General features: G+C 40.5%; 1 protein-coding gene across 1 annotated transcript in view; it reads left to right on the plus strand.

The window, feature by feature from the left end:
- Positions 1–15,047, plus strand: part of smc3 (structural maintenance of chromosomes 3) — a 30,940-nt gene that overhangs the window by 9,316 nt on the left and 6,577 nt on the right. Inside the window, exons 15-24 of the mRNA XM_049571105.1 lie at positions 122–221; positions 2,551–2,711; positions 3,117–3,258; positions 3,510–3,660; positions 6,011–6,161; positions 9,446–9,599; positions 9,776–9,934; positions 12,758–12,865; positions 13,184–13,292; positions 14,434–14,681. Of these exons, the coding sequence (XP_049427062.1) occupies positions 122–221; positions 2,551–2,711; positions 3,117–3,258; positions 3,510–3,660; positions 6,011–6,161; positions 9,446–9,599; positions 9,776–9,934; positions 12,758–12,865; positions 13,184–13,292; positions 14,434–14,681 (1,483 nt within the window). The remainder of the gene's footprint in view (positions 1–121; positions 222–2,550; positions 2,712–3,116; positions 3,259–3,509; positions 3,661–6,010; positions 6,162–9,445; positions 9,600–9,775; positions 9,935–12,757; positions 12,866–13,183; positions 13,293–14,433; positions 14,682–15,047) is intronic.

Genomic DNA, 15,047 nt, shown 5'->3' on the forward strand with positions numbered 1-15,047 from the left:
TTTTAGGGTGTGTTTTTTTAATCATTGACTGACTTCTTTTGTGAGTATCATGGCTGTGGTTTGGTTTTGGTCTTTCTGGTGACATAAGTGTAACAGTGTGTGACTGTCTGTGTCTGTCCAGCTACCTGTGGCGTGAGGAGAACGCAGAGCAGCAGGCCCTGGCAGCCAAACGAGAGGACCTGGAGAAGAAACAGCAGCTCCTTCGAGCAGCTACCGGCAAGGTCCGTGTCACTGTACATCATTGCGTAATTATTGACTTGCATAATGCAGCTACAGGATACCTGATGTTTCCGTCTGGACAAAAGTGAAAGACGTGTCTGTGTGTGAGTGAAAGCTTAGAAACATAGAAATCCCTTTTTTTAAAGGATTGAAGTTGATGACAGATTTATGGTACTTTGCTAATCGCTTTTATTTGTGCACACACACTTACTTGCCCTTTTCTCAGGATGACACTTGCACACCAGAGGTAGACCTGCCACGCCACACATCTTTTAAACCTTCACACACGCACTTAGTTACTGGAGTACTGTGAGGGAGGAAATGGGCAAGTGAAGATAAATCGAACCCAGAGTGAAAAAGTGCCTTTCTTTCTCAGCCCACCTGAATGCTGCAAAGGACTCACTTTGTGACTCAGCCAGTTGTCAGGATAGGTATATCAAATGGAATCATTCATCTGCCTCGCTACTGGCACCTTATCATAGCTGGTTAAATTTACATATGACTCACTCCTCGCTGTCTCATCCTGTAACTGCCAGTCATTTCTTCTGGGCATATACATCAATCAAATATCACTTCTGAATAATGTCTGCTGTGATGAAAGGAGGCTGTTTGTGGCTTCATGGACAAATGTCCTGCATTTATTTTTCTTTCATTGGTCCCGGCTGACTCATCCCGTCTACAGAACAGGCAGCAGCCAACAGGATGGACTCTTATCGTCTCTCATATTTTATATTTATAGTGTACAGTTCATAGTGTTGCACAGTTATAACAAAATACACAGTTCCCTTTCAGTTTCTATCTATACACCTTACAATATGAGTGGCAGTATAATTGAAACACATTTTTCATTTTGGTTTTCTCCAGCAGGCAACTTAAGTTTCACTTGTTCACAGCACAGTATGTCACCTGTGGTTAGTTCATATTCTGTTTTAACAGCCGGAAAGTCGAGTGTCTGTTATATATCCTGCTGAAGTCAGTTGAGCAAATAAGTGAAGATAATGTTGTCAGTACCGATTACAGGCTGGCCTGGCCTGGTAGATAAAACAACAATAATTATCTCGATATGTTCCTCGATGGAGATATAAAGAATGTTCGATGAATCCTCACTATAATTGAACCACCCATATGCTCGCATGGGGAGCGGTAAAGCACCTTAAACGCCAAGTGCCACCCACCATTTTTCAGAAGAAGTAGTAGTGACTAAAGGTAACGTGAATAAAACTTATATACATTCAATCATCCGTAAAAATGATTTTTGCCTCAGTCAAATAGATTTTCATCGGCAATAAATGACCCTTTCGTTACTTCACGATGTCATCAAAGTCCGTCTTCTGTTATTGTTTTGATTGAGAAACTGCAAAATTACATGCTGTGGTTTTAAAACTTGAACAGAACGTATTGACCACAGTTGAGATTTTGTTTTGTCTATTTGTTTGTCGAGTTTAGCGTGCTCCTGCCCAGAATTAAGATTTCTAAGATTGTTTTATTTATTGACATTATTTTGATTATAATTGTTTTGAATCTACCTCAGATTTGTGAAATGTTATGCTGTCCGGCAAATGTCAGTCACGTTCTGACAATTATTAATAGTTGAAACCACAATTAACCACATGGTTTATTCAACTTTTACTCAGGAGCAAAAAAATCAGCCTTTAAACTTAGAAGAAATAATGATTTGGCGTTTATTGTGAATTTTATTTATCGTGTATCGTTGTTTTGTTTGATTTCAACAGATCGGTGATGCTGTTTTGCTCTTAATGTTCTCTTTAACGTTTGCTAGAAGTGATGCCTGTTAGCCTCTGTGGGGTTTTATGTGCAGTGAGCAATGTGCTGGACTCCCTTAAAAAAAAATCTTTTAAATGCTGCATTACTTGTCAGCAGCCAGTAATAACTTAGGAGGCACTTTGGCCTCATGTGCTCCGATCAATTTGGCATGCTGTTAACACACTGGTCATAATTTTGTTTTAATGAAAACTCGACTTTTACATTTGCTCCTGGTGTTTTTCACCACTATTTTGTGAGAATGAGTGCTGTGCAACAGGTTTACAAGCCCACAGCAGTCAACACAAGGGAAACACTGGTTTTTATGGGACCAGTATAACAAGGATTTGGAGTGTGTTTATGCTGTGTTAATTGTTAAATACATATTCATTCACTGTGTTCATATATTGGTGTATTTTTTTTTTATCTAAAGTTTTAAAATGATTGATTTGTGGATTAAATTGTTATTATTATTATTATTATCATTATTATTATTATTATTGTTAATATTATTATTATTCAGTGGAGGTGAGATTCATTATCCCTCTTCTCTCTCTTGTGGTCTTCCAGGCTATTCTCAACGGCATTGACAGCATCAACAAAGTCCTTGAGCATTTCCGCCGGAAGGGCATCAACCAGCATGTCATCAATGGTTACCATGGCATCGTCATGAATAACTTTGAGTGTGAACCCGCCTTTTACACCTGTGTGGAGGTGACTGCCGGCACCAGGTGAGGGCTGTTTTTCACATTTCACTGCTTCCTCCTCGTGCTGTTTTCAACAGATGATGTATATAGACAGAATGCCCTTGTTTTTTTCCATGGTCGTCTGCACCACTTTAAGACTTCCTGGATCGTGCGTTTTATACATTAACCTGCCTCACCAAAGATCACCTGTCACACCAGCCATCAGAGCCAAGCAGCACTTCTTTCCTCCCTCTTGTAAAAATGATGTTATATATAGTTTGTACATCCAATGCTTCTAAAGATACACAGACAGTCATTGGTTGTTTACAATGACTCAGCCTTGATTTAAAGTTAAAGTGACAATGTAGCAAACCATCCACTCATGCGTTTCTACTTTTCTCTTTCTCCCTGTCGTTGCTCTGTCTGCCTACCTTCTCTAATGTTTTTCAGACTGTTCTATCACATTGTGGAGACTGACGAGGTCAGCACCAAAATACTAATGGAGTTCAACAAAATGAACCTGCCTGGAGAAGTCACATTCCTGCCTCTGAGCAAGCTTGATGTCAGGGACACCGCCTACCCAGAGACCAATGTAAGGAACATGCATACATTTCATCTGGTACCATGGGGTAGTCAGTTTGGACCCTGACAGCAAATGGCTAAAATAAACTCTTCCCTTTGAGACGTGAGGCCACAGTGAGCTAACTAGATTTTCTCAGTTACACCAAATATATCTTCCACTGTTACACATTCTATGACAAGACAGGTTTTTGTTTTTTTTTTTTTTTTTGATAAAAAGCTATCTGCCAGTGTTTTTATACCAATTTGTCTCTGCCCCATAAGGACGCTATCCCCATGATCAGCAAGCTACGCTACAGCACCAACTTTGACAAGGCCTTCAAGCATGTGTTTGGGAAGACCCTGATTTGTCGCAGCATGGAAGTTTCCACCCAGCTGGCCAGAGCTTTTACCATGGACTGTATAACTCTGGAGGGTAAGCTGACCTGTGATACCCAGTATAATACATATGTATCACTACCACAATAACATAAAAGGAAGGGCGCAGCTGTCAGAAAAACAGTTGTGAGCCAGTGAGGTGGTAGGTTTACCACTACACAGCTTGGTACCAGTCTACCTGTACATGTAACTTCACTTTGGGCCCTCAAGTACATTTTAAATCGACAGCATCAGCAATTTTGCAGCATTTTCTTGATGCATCCTTGTCAGAAAAAGTAGCTAATACCTCCATTTGTACAGCCACCACTATTGTGTCTGACCTTTTCTCCAGACGGCCCATGTGCACATACAGGCTGTGAAGTGAGTAAAAGCTGTATTATGTGAACTGTCCACAGTGTCTGAATTACATTCCCACTTCAACTGTCTGGTTGTTATAGGCATGGGTATCGTTAAGATTTTAACGGTACTACTACTCTTAACGGTACTGCTTATCGATCCAGTATTTTAACGGTACTCTTAACGATACTTTTTGAGGAAGAAAAAAACAAATTAAGATCATAAATTGCTTTATTTTCTCAATTCTCATTATGCAACAAAATAGTTTTTTAACAAAACTTTTTACTTTTTACGACTTGAAATGTAAAATACATAAAATAGTAGTGTTGTCACGGTACCAAAATTGGGACCCACAGTACGATACCAGTATCACAGTTCTGAGTAGTATCACAATACAACAGCAAAAATTAGGCAGATGCGCCTTTTGTCATTTATAAAAAGATAAATCACTTTTCTATAGTACATCAATGATATTTTAATGGAATAAATTACTTATTGACTTATTCATACTTCAAAAACAGCATCAATAAGTGATTAACATAGGGGGGATCAAAATAAAATAAATAAATAAATAAAATAAAAATCAACCAGCCACTCTCCTCCCCTGACAAGTAAAGAACAGTCCCTAAAGTGCGCTGAGGTTTGTGGACTGTTACCTGCCACAAAGAGTAATGTGAACGGCTTGTTTCCCGTCTGACACGTCACATACCTGTGTGCCGCCACAGCTTGGCTGTACAGGTACTTCTGGACAGTCATGACATCAACAAAGAGGCGAACATTGGACCTGGAGCCAGGCTTCTCTGTCGCTGGTAAACCGTTATCTTGCGCCGCGGAGCACTATGGCCGCCATATTTAATATGTATTCCTGTCTGTGTCTTTTACTTGCACAAAACTATTTTTAGTTGTAAATGCAGTAAAATGCTCGCACCGTAGAGCTCTGTGGAAGACAAATCACTGTAGCATATATAAACAAATCTAGCCTACAAGTAAAAATATTAGGTATTCTAGTTATGTTAGGTATTCTAGGTATTTTATATGGTGATGTAACATTAATCACTAATAGGCTATATAGACCAGAGGGGGGGAAAATCCCACGCACCAAGCCAGGCTATAATTATGGTTATATTCATGTATTTAGAAGTATCTGAAAAATACACAAATAAAATCCCAAATCTGAAACCCTATTTAGTAAATAGGGTCACAACATAGCTAATGGTTATTAACTCTACATGTTGGCTGCTAGCATAATGTTACAAACCTCGACTGGACATAGATGAACTAGCTGTGCTAGGGCAGTCAAACACTGTACATCTTTCTGTCTGAATATGATGCGTTTCGCAAGGTGTTTTGACAAATTGCTAGTGTTGCCGCCCTTACACACAAAACATTTGTCACACCTGTGACAACGCGCAGTGTCTGCATCAACTCTTGTATTGTAAAGCCACAGTTTTGACTGTTTGGCTCTCTTCGCCACCGTTATCTATCTAAAGGTAGGCTACGAGCTTGAGTTGGTGTATGTCGTGTGTGTGTGTGTGTGTGTGTGTGTGTGTGTGTGTGTGTGTCACTGGAACAACAGCCCCGCCCCCCTGCTCTCCACTCTCACACAGCAGGCAGCCAGGTTGAGCGAGACAGATCTCTCGTCTTCTGGGAGAATAGCGAAAATTATGATACAATGACGGATAATTGACGGAGTTGGTGAGATAATTGTGCAAGATAAGCTTTAACTTGTAAAAAAAAAAAAAAAAAACCCTGTGACTGCTCCAGTACTGATAGCAGAACCGTTAAGGTCAGAGCTTATCAATACTGCGGTCTTGAAGAATGTAGCCCCGGGGCTCGTTCAATACCGGGGTTCGGTACCCATCCCTAGGTTGTTATGTCACTGCGCCCTACATCAGGATCTTTGATTTGCCTTTGTAAAACTGAACCTTGTACATCATAGTTCAGTTTTTCATGTAGCATGAATTTGATTTTTAGGACACTTTGTCATTTTAATTCCTGCCGTGTAGAAGCCTTTTATTTCTTGCTCAGTGCGTTGTGTTGTGATCTTCTAGGTGACCAGGTGAGCCACCGTGGAGCTCTGACAGGAGGCTACTACGATACCAGAAAGTCTCGTCTGGAGCTGCAGAAAGACATGAGGAAGGCTGAGGAGGAGCTGGGTGAGCTGGAGGCCAAGCTCAACGAGAACCTGCGCAGGAACATTGAACATATCCTTTAAATATATATCATCAAGATAATATTACATCGTCTATGCCAACAGGAAAATTCAAAATCCATTTGCTCTTCATTGGAAAGGCAGAACAACTGAAATTATTTTTCAGTGTGGGATTTGTATTGTAATTTTAAAAAGTCTCTGCATGTCTAGACATTGTTCCAATGTTACTTGATCATTTGATGGTTGGATGTAAATTAGTAAGAGCTTACTCATCCTCTTTGTGTTGGCTGAGTTTGGGACTGCTTTACTAGTTTAAGTGAGTCATGAATGCATTTCTGTAAAAGCTTCACCAAGTGATCACTTCATCAGAAGGACAGATTTTTTTTTTTATCCCCGTTGAGATATATTGATTATAACAAAATGGTTGAGTCACTGATGATTACCAAACAGCTGTTATGTCAGTACGAATCCCATGAGATATACAGCAAATCGTAGGAGGAGCGCATGGCATTAGTGGAGATGTTTCTACATTTGAAACACAAAAAAGATGTCATCCCCTTTCAAATATTGTTAAGATATGAGCAGAAACTGGAAACAGTTAATCAGGAATCAGTTTGTCATCTTGTTACTTAAGGGTCCAAGTATTCAGGATTGAATCGCTTTGTTAAATGATGAATATTAGTGGAACTGATTTTTCCAAATCAGTTTTGCTCATGACATGTTTGTCAGTTTTCATAAAATGATGCATATGCATACATATATTTTGAAGTCTGGGTAAAGCAAAACTAAATATGTGCCACTGTTCTTGGAAGCCAATCTGCAATGAGTGTTGTTGGAAAAAACATGAAACGACTTTATTAATTGTTTTAACTGGTTGAAGTGGTCAGGTTTGTTTCGGAGAGGAAAACGTCTGGATCTTACGTTATCAGACAAAAAGGTGAGCACACATTAGTTTTTGGATGACGAGCTAAGCAGTGACAAGCTAAACAGTGTTAGGGACACAGTGATTTGTAACATGAAACTGCTTTATTCAGGGTTTTTACGGTTTTAAGTTTTAATTATCTGACGTGTTTGGTGTGGAGAAAAAGAGACATCTGTGGATAATTTGGCTCTAGTTAAAACCTCCTGAACAATGAACCCTGGAGGAATTCTAAGCGACAGACGTTTCCGCTGGTTGCAGTCTGCAGTCCTCGCTGCTAGATGCCACTAAATCCCCCTAAATGTGACGCACTTCACTTTTAAAGGCTGCAGGCAGTACAAGGAAAGCTTTAGACTGCTGTCGTCTGGAGTACACTGAAATAAAACAGCAAGTGTGATAAACCGTAGGCACTTGTGATATTGGCATTCTGCACTCGTCCTCTGAGGATTGGAGTAGGAAACATCATAGTCGTGCACAGTCAATATTTTGTCACAGTGTGTGTTGGAAAAGAAAATATCGGTCTTGAAAAAAGTGACCTTCACACAGTCGTCCTTCTGTTGAAGTGTTTGAATTCATATGTCACCTTGCAGTGTGTCGGAGCCTTTGTCCTATCAAGGAACTCTTTTGAAAGAAGTTAGAACACCCTTCAGTGCAGCAGTCACTCAATTACAGTGTGATGTCACATGGCTGAGCCTGTATTTTAAATGTGGATTACATCCATTTGGGTTATGTAGCTACTTGAGCCAGCAGGAGACTGACTCGGGCGCAGTGAGAGGGTCAAAGAGGATTAGTGTATGTTAGGTCATATCAGCCAGAGCCATGACTCACTTCTGGACAGACTATAAAGGCAAAACAGGCGGATCAGAGAGGATTTGCGTTTGCATGTACAGTATGTTCATGGATATGGTCACTTCCGCTTAGGTATGATTATGTGTCTGTTTGCACACCTGTGTGATTGTGTAGCTTTTCACTGGCAGCCAGCACTGCGTATGCAGGTTAATATGTGCACCTGGTGATTACGTATATGTGTGAGTAGGCAGGGGAAACAGATGACTGAGCTGATGACATGGTGCTAGTCCTTCACTCCTGCAGCGATGAGTCAGAACAGATCAATTATTTAAAAGCCTCTTGTTGTTCACTCTCCACCTCTGCCCTGTCGATAACCATGAGATGCACCTCACCCATCCCGTCTATTTTAAGTTGCTGTCTTCATTTTGCCACCAGCACCACACTGCAGTGGAAGTATTGAGGTCATGCAGTGAGTGCACTTGCTTTGTGACTGCTCATAACTGCTACAACTCTAACTGACTTAGTTCATTGAAATGCACCTGATTTATATATTTTATTCATAAGAATTGAAGTGGTCATCACTTTAGTTTCATACAAGTTTCTTTTTCTTTTCTTAAAAAATAATTTAATTTAGGGCATTTTGTGTTTTAATGTCAGCTGATCCCATTCAAGAAAATTATCAGAGGGCCTTTAAACCATCTTCTTTTTCCATCTGTGCCGTCAACAGGCAGGGCAGTCCTCTGACTTTCAGCGGCTCTTTTTAAATCAGCAGATTGATTAGCTTCTGTGTTTATTGAGTCCTGTGAAACCTCAAAGGCTCATTGGAGTGTTGTAGCCCTGGACGATTGATTAGCCTGTCTGCTGAATTAGATTAATGATGTGATGTGCAGCCCTCCTTAATCCTCTGCCTTGATATTAGTGATGACACAGTCTTTCCTTGGAAGGTCAATCAAGTTAAAGCTCTCTGAGTTGCACTGAAAAGCCTACAAGCCGTCCTGTGACCTTTTATTCTCTAATGCCACTACAAACAAAGGTCTCTCGTTTTTATTTAGTTCATTTGTGTGTGTTGCATTTTTGCCTTGCTCTATACTGAAAGGACAGGTGGCTGTTTGTGCAATGCGAGGCTTGCAAAAGGCAATGTATCGTGCACTCAAGTTAATATATTGATTTTATCATCCTGATTGTCTGTGCTGTAATTTTATTACGTTGGTCTTTACTGTACACGATTTTATGGCATGTCTGTGAGGTTTGTTACTCACAGACATGCCATAAAATCGTGTACAGTAAAGACCACAAACAAACAAAACAGTTTTTCCTTTTCTGAATCGAGGGTCTAAGGATGAAAAATGTCTTATCCTGCACAGGCTGTGAAATCCCTCAATGCAGAGTTGTGATATTCGGCTATATAAATGAAATTGACTTGACTCACAGAACTAGGCAGTGCTACAGAGGTAACGTGGACAGCTGTATCCTGTAGTCACTGGGTCATATCAAGTTGGAAAACCTATGAGAAGATAAAGTCTGACTAGTCAGCTCAGCTTTAAATTTCTTTGCTAAGTGATTACTGAGAGGAAATGAAGTTGCTTATCTGTAATAAACACTTGTACATCCTTAATCACTGCCTCCACGCATTAACAATGAGATTGACCAGCTGATGAACCAGATGCAGCAGATCGAGACACAACAGAGGAAGTTTAAGGCATCTAGAGACAGTATTCTGTCAGAGATGAAGATGCTGAAGGAGAAGAGGCAGCAGTCAGAGAAGACATTCATGCCCAAGGTGATCACATACTGATGATGTTTCAATCTCATCATTTAAACTCCTATACAAGCCCAGAGATCAAGGTCACTGAGGCCTGAGGGAACAGAAAATGCTTCCTTGTTCTGCATGATCTGTGACTGGAGATCAGCCTGTTCCCAGCTCACAGTCTGTATTTTTCACTTCTTCCTCTTCAGCAACGCAGTCTCCAAAGTCTGGAGGCCAGCCTCCACGCCATGGAGTCCACCAGGGAATCACTGAAGGCCGAGCTCGGTACAGATCTGCTCTCTCAGCTCAGCCTGGAGGACCAGAGGCGTGTGGATGACCTCAACGATGAGATCCGTCAACTCCAGCAGGTCAGCAGGAGCATCATACAGAGACGGTTGATCTGCGTCTGTTGTTAAACATGGGATCTGTGGTGCAATTTTCACACCTTGAAATAACTAACAGTCACATGATTTCTGGATCCAGTATGGATTTGTCTTAGATTGAGAAAAATTAAGAAAATGTTTTGTAGCAAAGTGGTTGGGTGAAATAAGTTCCTGCTCACTGAAGTCCCTGCACCATTAGGATTAGTCTGTAGGACATGTCAGTGCTGTCACATGCTGCTCATATATATCTGTATTTATTCACATGTTTATTTCTTACAGAAATTATCCACCATTTCCCACTTTTTTTTCAAATGTAAGACACTGGCCTTTTTTTATTTGTTCTCAATTAATTAGTCCATGCTGTCAATATTAAGGAGCAGTGCTTCTTCTCTATTTATGATTGACACAATCTACAATTGTCATAAATGTTCAATAGATTTTGCTACAGATGTTTTGCTTCAAAGATTTTTGACAGAGCTCATTGACGTTAAAGAATAGTTCCAACTATCTCAGATTTTGGCAAAATGTTTTTGTCCACTTAGATTTGAAAACCTGAAAACATTTTGATTTTAGAATTTTATGACATCCAAATTTTTTGGAGCCACAATAAACGACAATGTTTAATTTTAATTCAGTCATAATGTGGGGCGTGGATTTTAAGGATCATTTGGATCAGAAACGTTTTAGAACTGATGAGCTGAAACAGTGGATGCATTCACATCCCTCCACCTGCCTCTATGTAGTTCAGACAATACGCCTGTTACCTTAATTTTGTTGTTCTGCTGTTTCCCTTCCCTCTTCGCCTCCTGCTTTTGTATTCAAATGACCCGACTAAGGTGAGAGTAGCAGCATCTGTGTGTGGGTTGTTCTTGTGATCCAGTGTTGCGCCCTCTTTCTCTTTCACTGCCAGCTGCTCTCAGCTCTCAACTCAATGAACTCTCAGCCATTCCTGCTATCGTTGCGCAACTACTCCGCCCCCGGAACATGGAGCCTTTCATGTTGGGCTCTGCAATGTTGGCGGTTGTCAAATTAAATTGCTTGCGACATAACCCTTTGTTAGGAGCTATTGTTAATATGGCATTTGCCTGGACTGAAGTGAATGCACACACAGAGGCGTTTGTGTACCAATTTTGGGCAAAGACTGTAAGTATGAGGGTCCTTATATGTTGTTTACAGGTGACTAAAAGGTATTAACTAGAGACTTGATCCTACATAATTTGTAGCACTGCTTTAAGGCCAAATCTTATCCTGTGAGTATCAACATGAGGTAACTGTTGTCATCTGCCCATGTGTACAAGGGTTCACACTAGGGGTGAGTTCGTGTACAAAAATCTCTAAACATTTAGAGTGGGTAATTTTTTTCATGTACACGGGTTTCACCGCTGGGTGGTGCTATTGCATTATACCAGTAAAGCCCCTGTTATCCGATTACCAACCGAACGGGCTATTTAACCAGCGGTTACAGGCCGCCACTCCAAAATATCGCCATTAATACGGTTTGCCATCCCGAATTCTGGTCCCTGAGTCCTGACGGTATGTTATGGCGAGCCTGTAGAAGCCGTGTTTCCCATGCATGTCAGCGATTTTCACTGGGGACGCACACAAGTAATTCAGGCTGACCTTTTTTTGAGCGAATTCCTCTGATAATTTTATTAAAAAGCATGGCATATAGGTCCACAGTAACTTATTATTATCATCATCATTATTATTATTGTTGTTATTATTATTATTATTATTATCATCATCATTATTATTATTATTATTATTATTATTGGTGGGCTACAATGAGTACCGGGCCATCAAATCACAGCATCCGCGGTGAGAGGACACAGAATTGTGTGCGCTTTTACGCACACGGGTCTAAGCGATCACGGATAGCCTATTTGATGTGGGAAAGATGTAGCCAGATGTATTACCTGTTTCTAAGCGGCACCGAAATACGTGGCTCGTCCGTCCATAGCACGAGTCATGTGTGCCACTTCACTGACCCATGCATAAAAGCGCAAACAGTTCTGTGTCCTCTCAACGCAGATGCTGTGATTTGATGGCCTGGTACTCATTGTAGCCTACTTGCGAACGACCCCCTTAACGAACGCCCCGTTTTAATAGAACGGAGCATGTAGGCTACTGACCTGTTGCCAAACCCCGCTTCACACCATTTCTTGTCATATTCACAGTTAGTCAACAATTAGTATCACCCCCCTTAAAAAAAAAAAAAAAAAAGTTTTTTTGGGTGTACTAATTTTTCATAACCGTTTATGATCTCAAACATATGTACATGTTTACACATCTATATGGGCTCACCCCTAGTTCGGCCTGTACGTGTAGGCTGTACGCTGACTTTGTATGCCCCATTTACAAAATGGTTCTCATCTCTTGCACCAATTTACTTTATTCCCCATCCCTGGTCCTATTCTTGTTGCGCACATACAGTTTCTCTTTTTGCATTTTCTTGTTGTTCAGCCAAAAACTACAACTTTAGGAGCTCTTGTTGCTATCATGAGGTTGCCATTTTCTTTCCTGATACACATGCTGTCTTTTCTTAGGGATTTTAATAGAGGTTGGCAACAGTGTTGTAGCGCATTATCGCCACCAACTGGAGTTGAGTGTGGATTGGGAAATGTGCATCCCTAGCTCTCTGAGGGCATCAATCTGTGCAGTTGATTTCTTCCTGCTGATACACAGAGCAAGAGAAAATTGTGTTACGAACTTTTAGATACTGAGTTGCTGACATTGTAATAACATATTGTTTGTCTGCACTTGGCAAAGAGTAACTGTTTGTGTTTTGATCCCTCTCTCCACCCATAGGACAACAGACAGTTGCTGAATGAGAGGATTAAACTGGAGGGCATAATGACCAGAGTGGAAACATATCTCAACGAGAACTTACGGAAGCGTCTTGACCAAGTGGAGCAGGTATGCTGTCCCTTTTAAACTCCCTACAAACATGCAATAAGTCTCATAGTATGGCTCTGCATACATTGTTTCCATAAAATGTTTATGTATACTGTTTTGTGTTTTTGTTATTCAATACATACTTCCTTGCATAACCTAAAAGTTCAAGGGTTTTGTTAGCAGCTGTTAGATGATCCAATTATTGTAATGTGTTGAAATTGTCTGCTGTTACACATAGAGAGTCTTGGATTCAGTGCTTTCATTCATACAAGTCAGAAGAGAGGTGTTTGAATTTGCATGACCCTCTTTTTTGATGTGGCCTGATTTGCACTGACACAGGAGCTAAATGAGCTGCGAGAGACCGAGGGAGGCACAGTGCTCACAGCCACAACATCTGAACTGGACGGCATCAACAAACGTGTCAAAGAGACTTTGGCACGATCGGAAGGTACGCATTGTACTTAAAACACAAAAGTGGGATGAGAAGCCTAAAGTTTAGAGAAACCAGCTTGTAACCATCAGCAAATAGTGAGAACTGCTGTGATGAGATCAACTCGCAGTATAGATCAGTAGGTGATTTGTTCAATTTTAATGCGGGATAAAAGACCACTCTTTATTAAAAGGTCTGTTTTCGCTCTTCTACTTTTCTTGCTTTAGACCACAGCATGTGAAATTACTTTTCTCTGACCCCCATTTTCTCTGACTGTTGTGTCTTGTCTCGTCTCTTGTGTGTGTGTGTGTGTGTGTGTGTGTGTGTCTTTCTCACTCACTGACTTGAGTTGAAATGTTTATCAGAATGTAGAGATTTGATTGGCTGAGTAGGATCACGTGAGATGATAAACTATGCATTGACAATGTGAATGCAAGATATGATGCACTGCTTAAAATAGAAATGCTCTGCCAAAATTTAATAATAATTTAATGGTTATCTGTCTGGGTCCAGATAGGACGGCGTCTGGGGAGGGGGATATCCCCCCTCGTCCCTCCTCAAATCACCTACTGTGGATAATGGGTTGTTCCACAGACAGCCTGGCTGTTGTATAAATGTTCTAGTAGCTCCATGACTCAGATGAGGTTGACAGAAGGCAGTTGTTACTGAATAGAATTAATTTGCATGGATTCATATTTAATCATTGTCACTAACTAATTAAAGACATATTCTCAGCATGACCCAGTTCGTAAGTAGACATTATATCCATTCCATTGTTCAAAACTCTTTACATGTCAATTTTCCATTTATGATTCAGTGAGCAATCAGATTTTCTTCTTGTGTCTCTTAACAGAGTGGGAGAAATAGCCCCCACATTATTAGGTTGGTGATGATGAAGGCTGTAAAGCCAAATGAAGTAATTGTGGCTGCTAAATGAAGATGAAACTCATGAGTCCCCGCTGTTATCATTTTATTTATTTATTTTTTTCCAGTCTGCTTTTGAAAAAATAATTTCGGTAACCTTTAAAAGCCTATAACAGAGTATTTATCAATTTCTGAGTCAGGGACTAAACCTCTATGTTTATGCACTGTCTGATTGGAATGAAACCCATCACTTCTACAACACCACCCATACCACCCTCTCAAATGTCTTTCCCAGATCTGGATTCTTTGGTCGACAAGACAGAGTCAGAAATCAAGGACCACATGAAGAACATGGAGCGCTGGAAGAACATTGAGAAGGAGCAGAATGACGCCATCAACCACGACACCAAGGAGCTGGAGAAGATGACCAACAGGCAGGGCATGCTGCTCAAGAAGAAAGAAGAGTGCATGAAGAAAATCAGAGAGCTCGGCTCGCTGCCTCAGGAGGCCTTTGAGAAGTACCAGACCCTCACACTCAAACAGGTACACAAACACACCCACACACTGCTTAATGAGGATACATAATGGTTTGTGGCGTTTTAGTTTCTAATCAGGCAACATCAGCATCATTTAGAGGTGCACTGCGACAGTGTTATTACTGAATGTGGATTTGAATATCACAGCGAATAATGCATTTTAATTGAGCTGTTGGGCCTCAGAGTGCAAACTACTGAGCCACGAAGGTGATGCCAATTGGTACGAGTAAATTAAAGTTTTGATTTTTTTTGGGGTAATTTACAAAAGTTGTTATATCTAAATGTGTTCAAGAGAAATGTCAAATGTATAATTTCCATGATGTCTTATGTTTGAATATCACCAAGCCAAACATGACACATCATCAGACAGACA

This window comes from Epinephelus fuscoguttatus, linkage group LG3 (assembly GCF_011397635.1).
Source record: "Epinephelus fuscoguttatus linkage group LG3, E.fuscoguttatus.final_Chr_v1".
NCBI classification, from domain to species: domain Eukaryota; kingdom Metazoa; phylum Chordata; class Actinopteri; order Perciformes; family Serranidae; genus Epinephelus; species Epinephelus fuscoguttatus.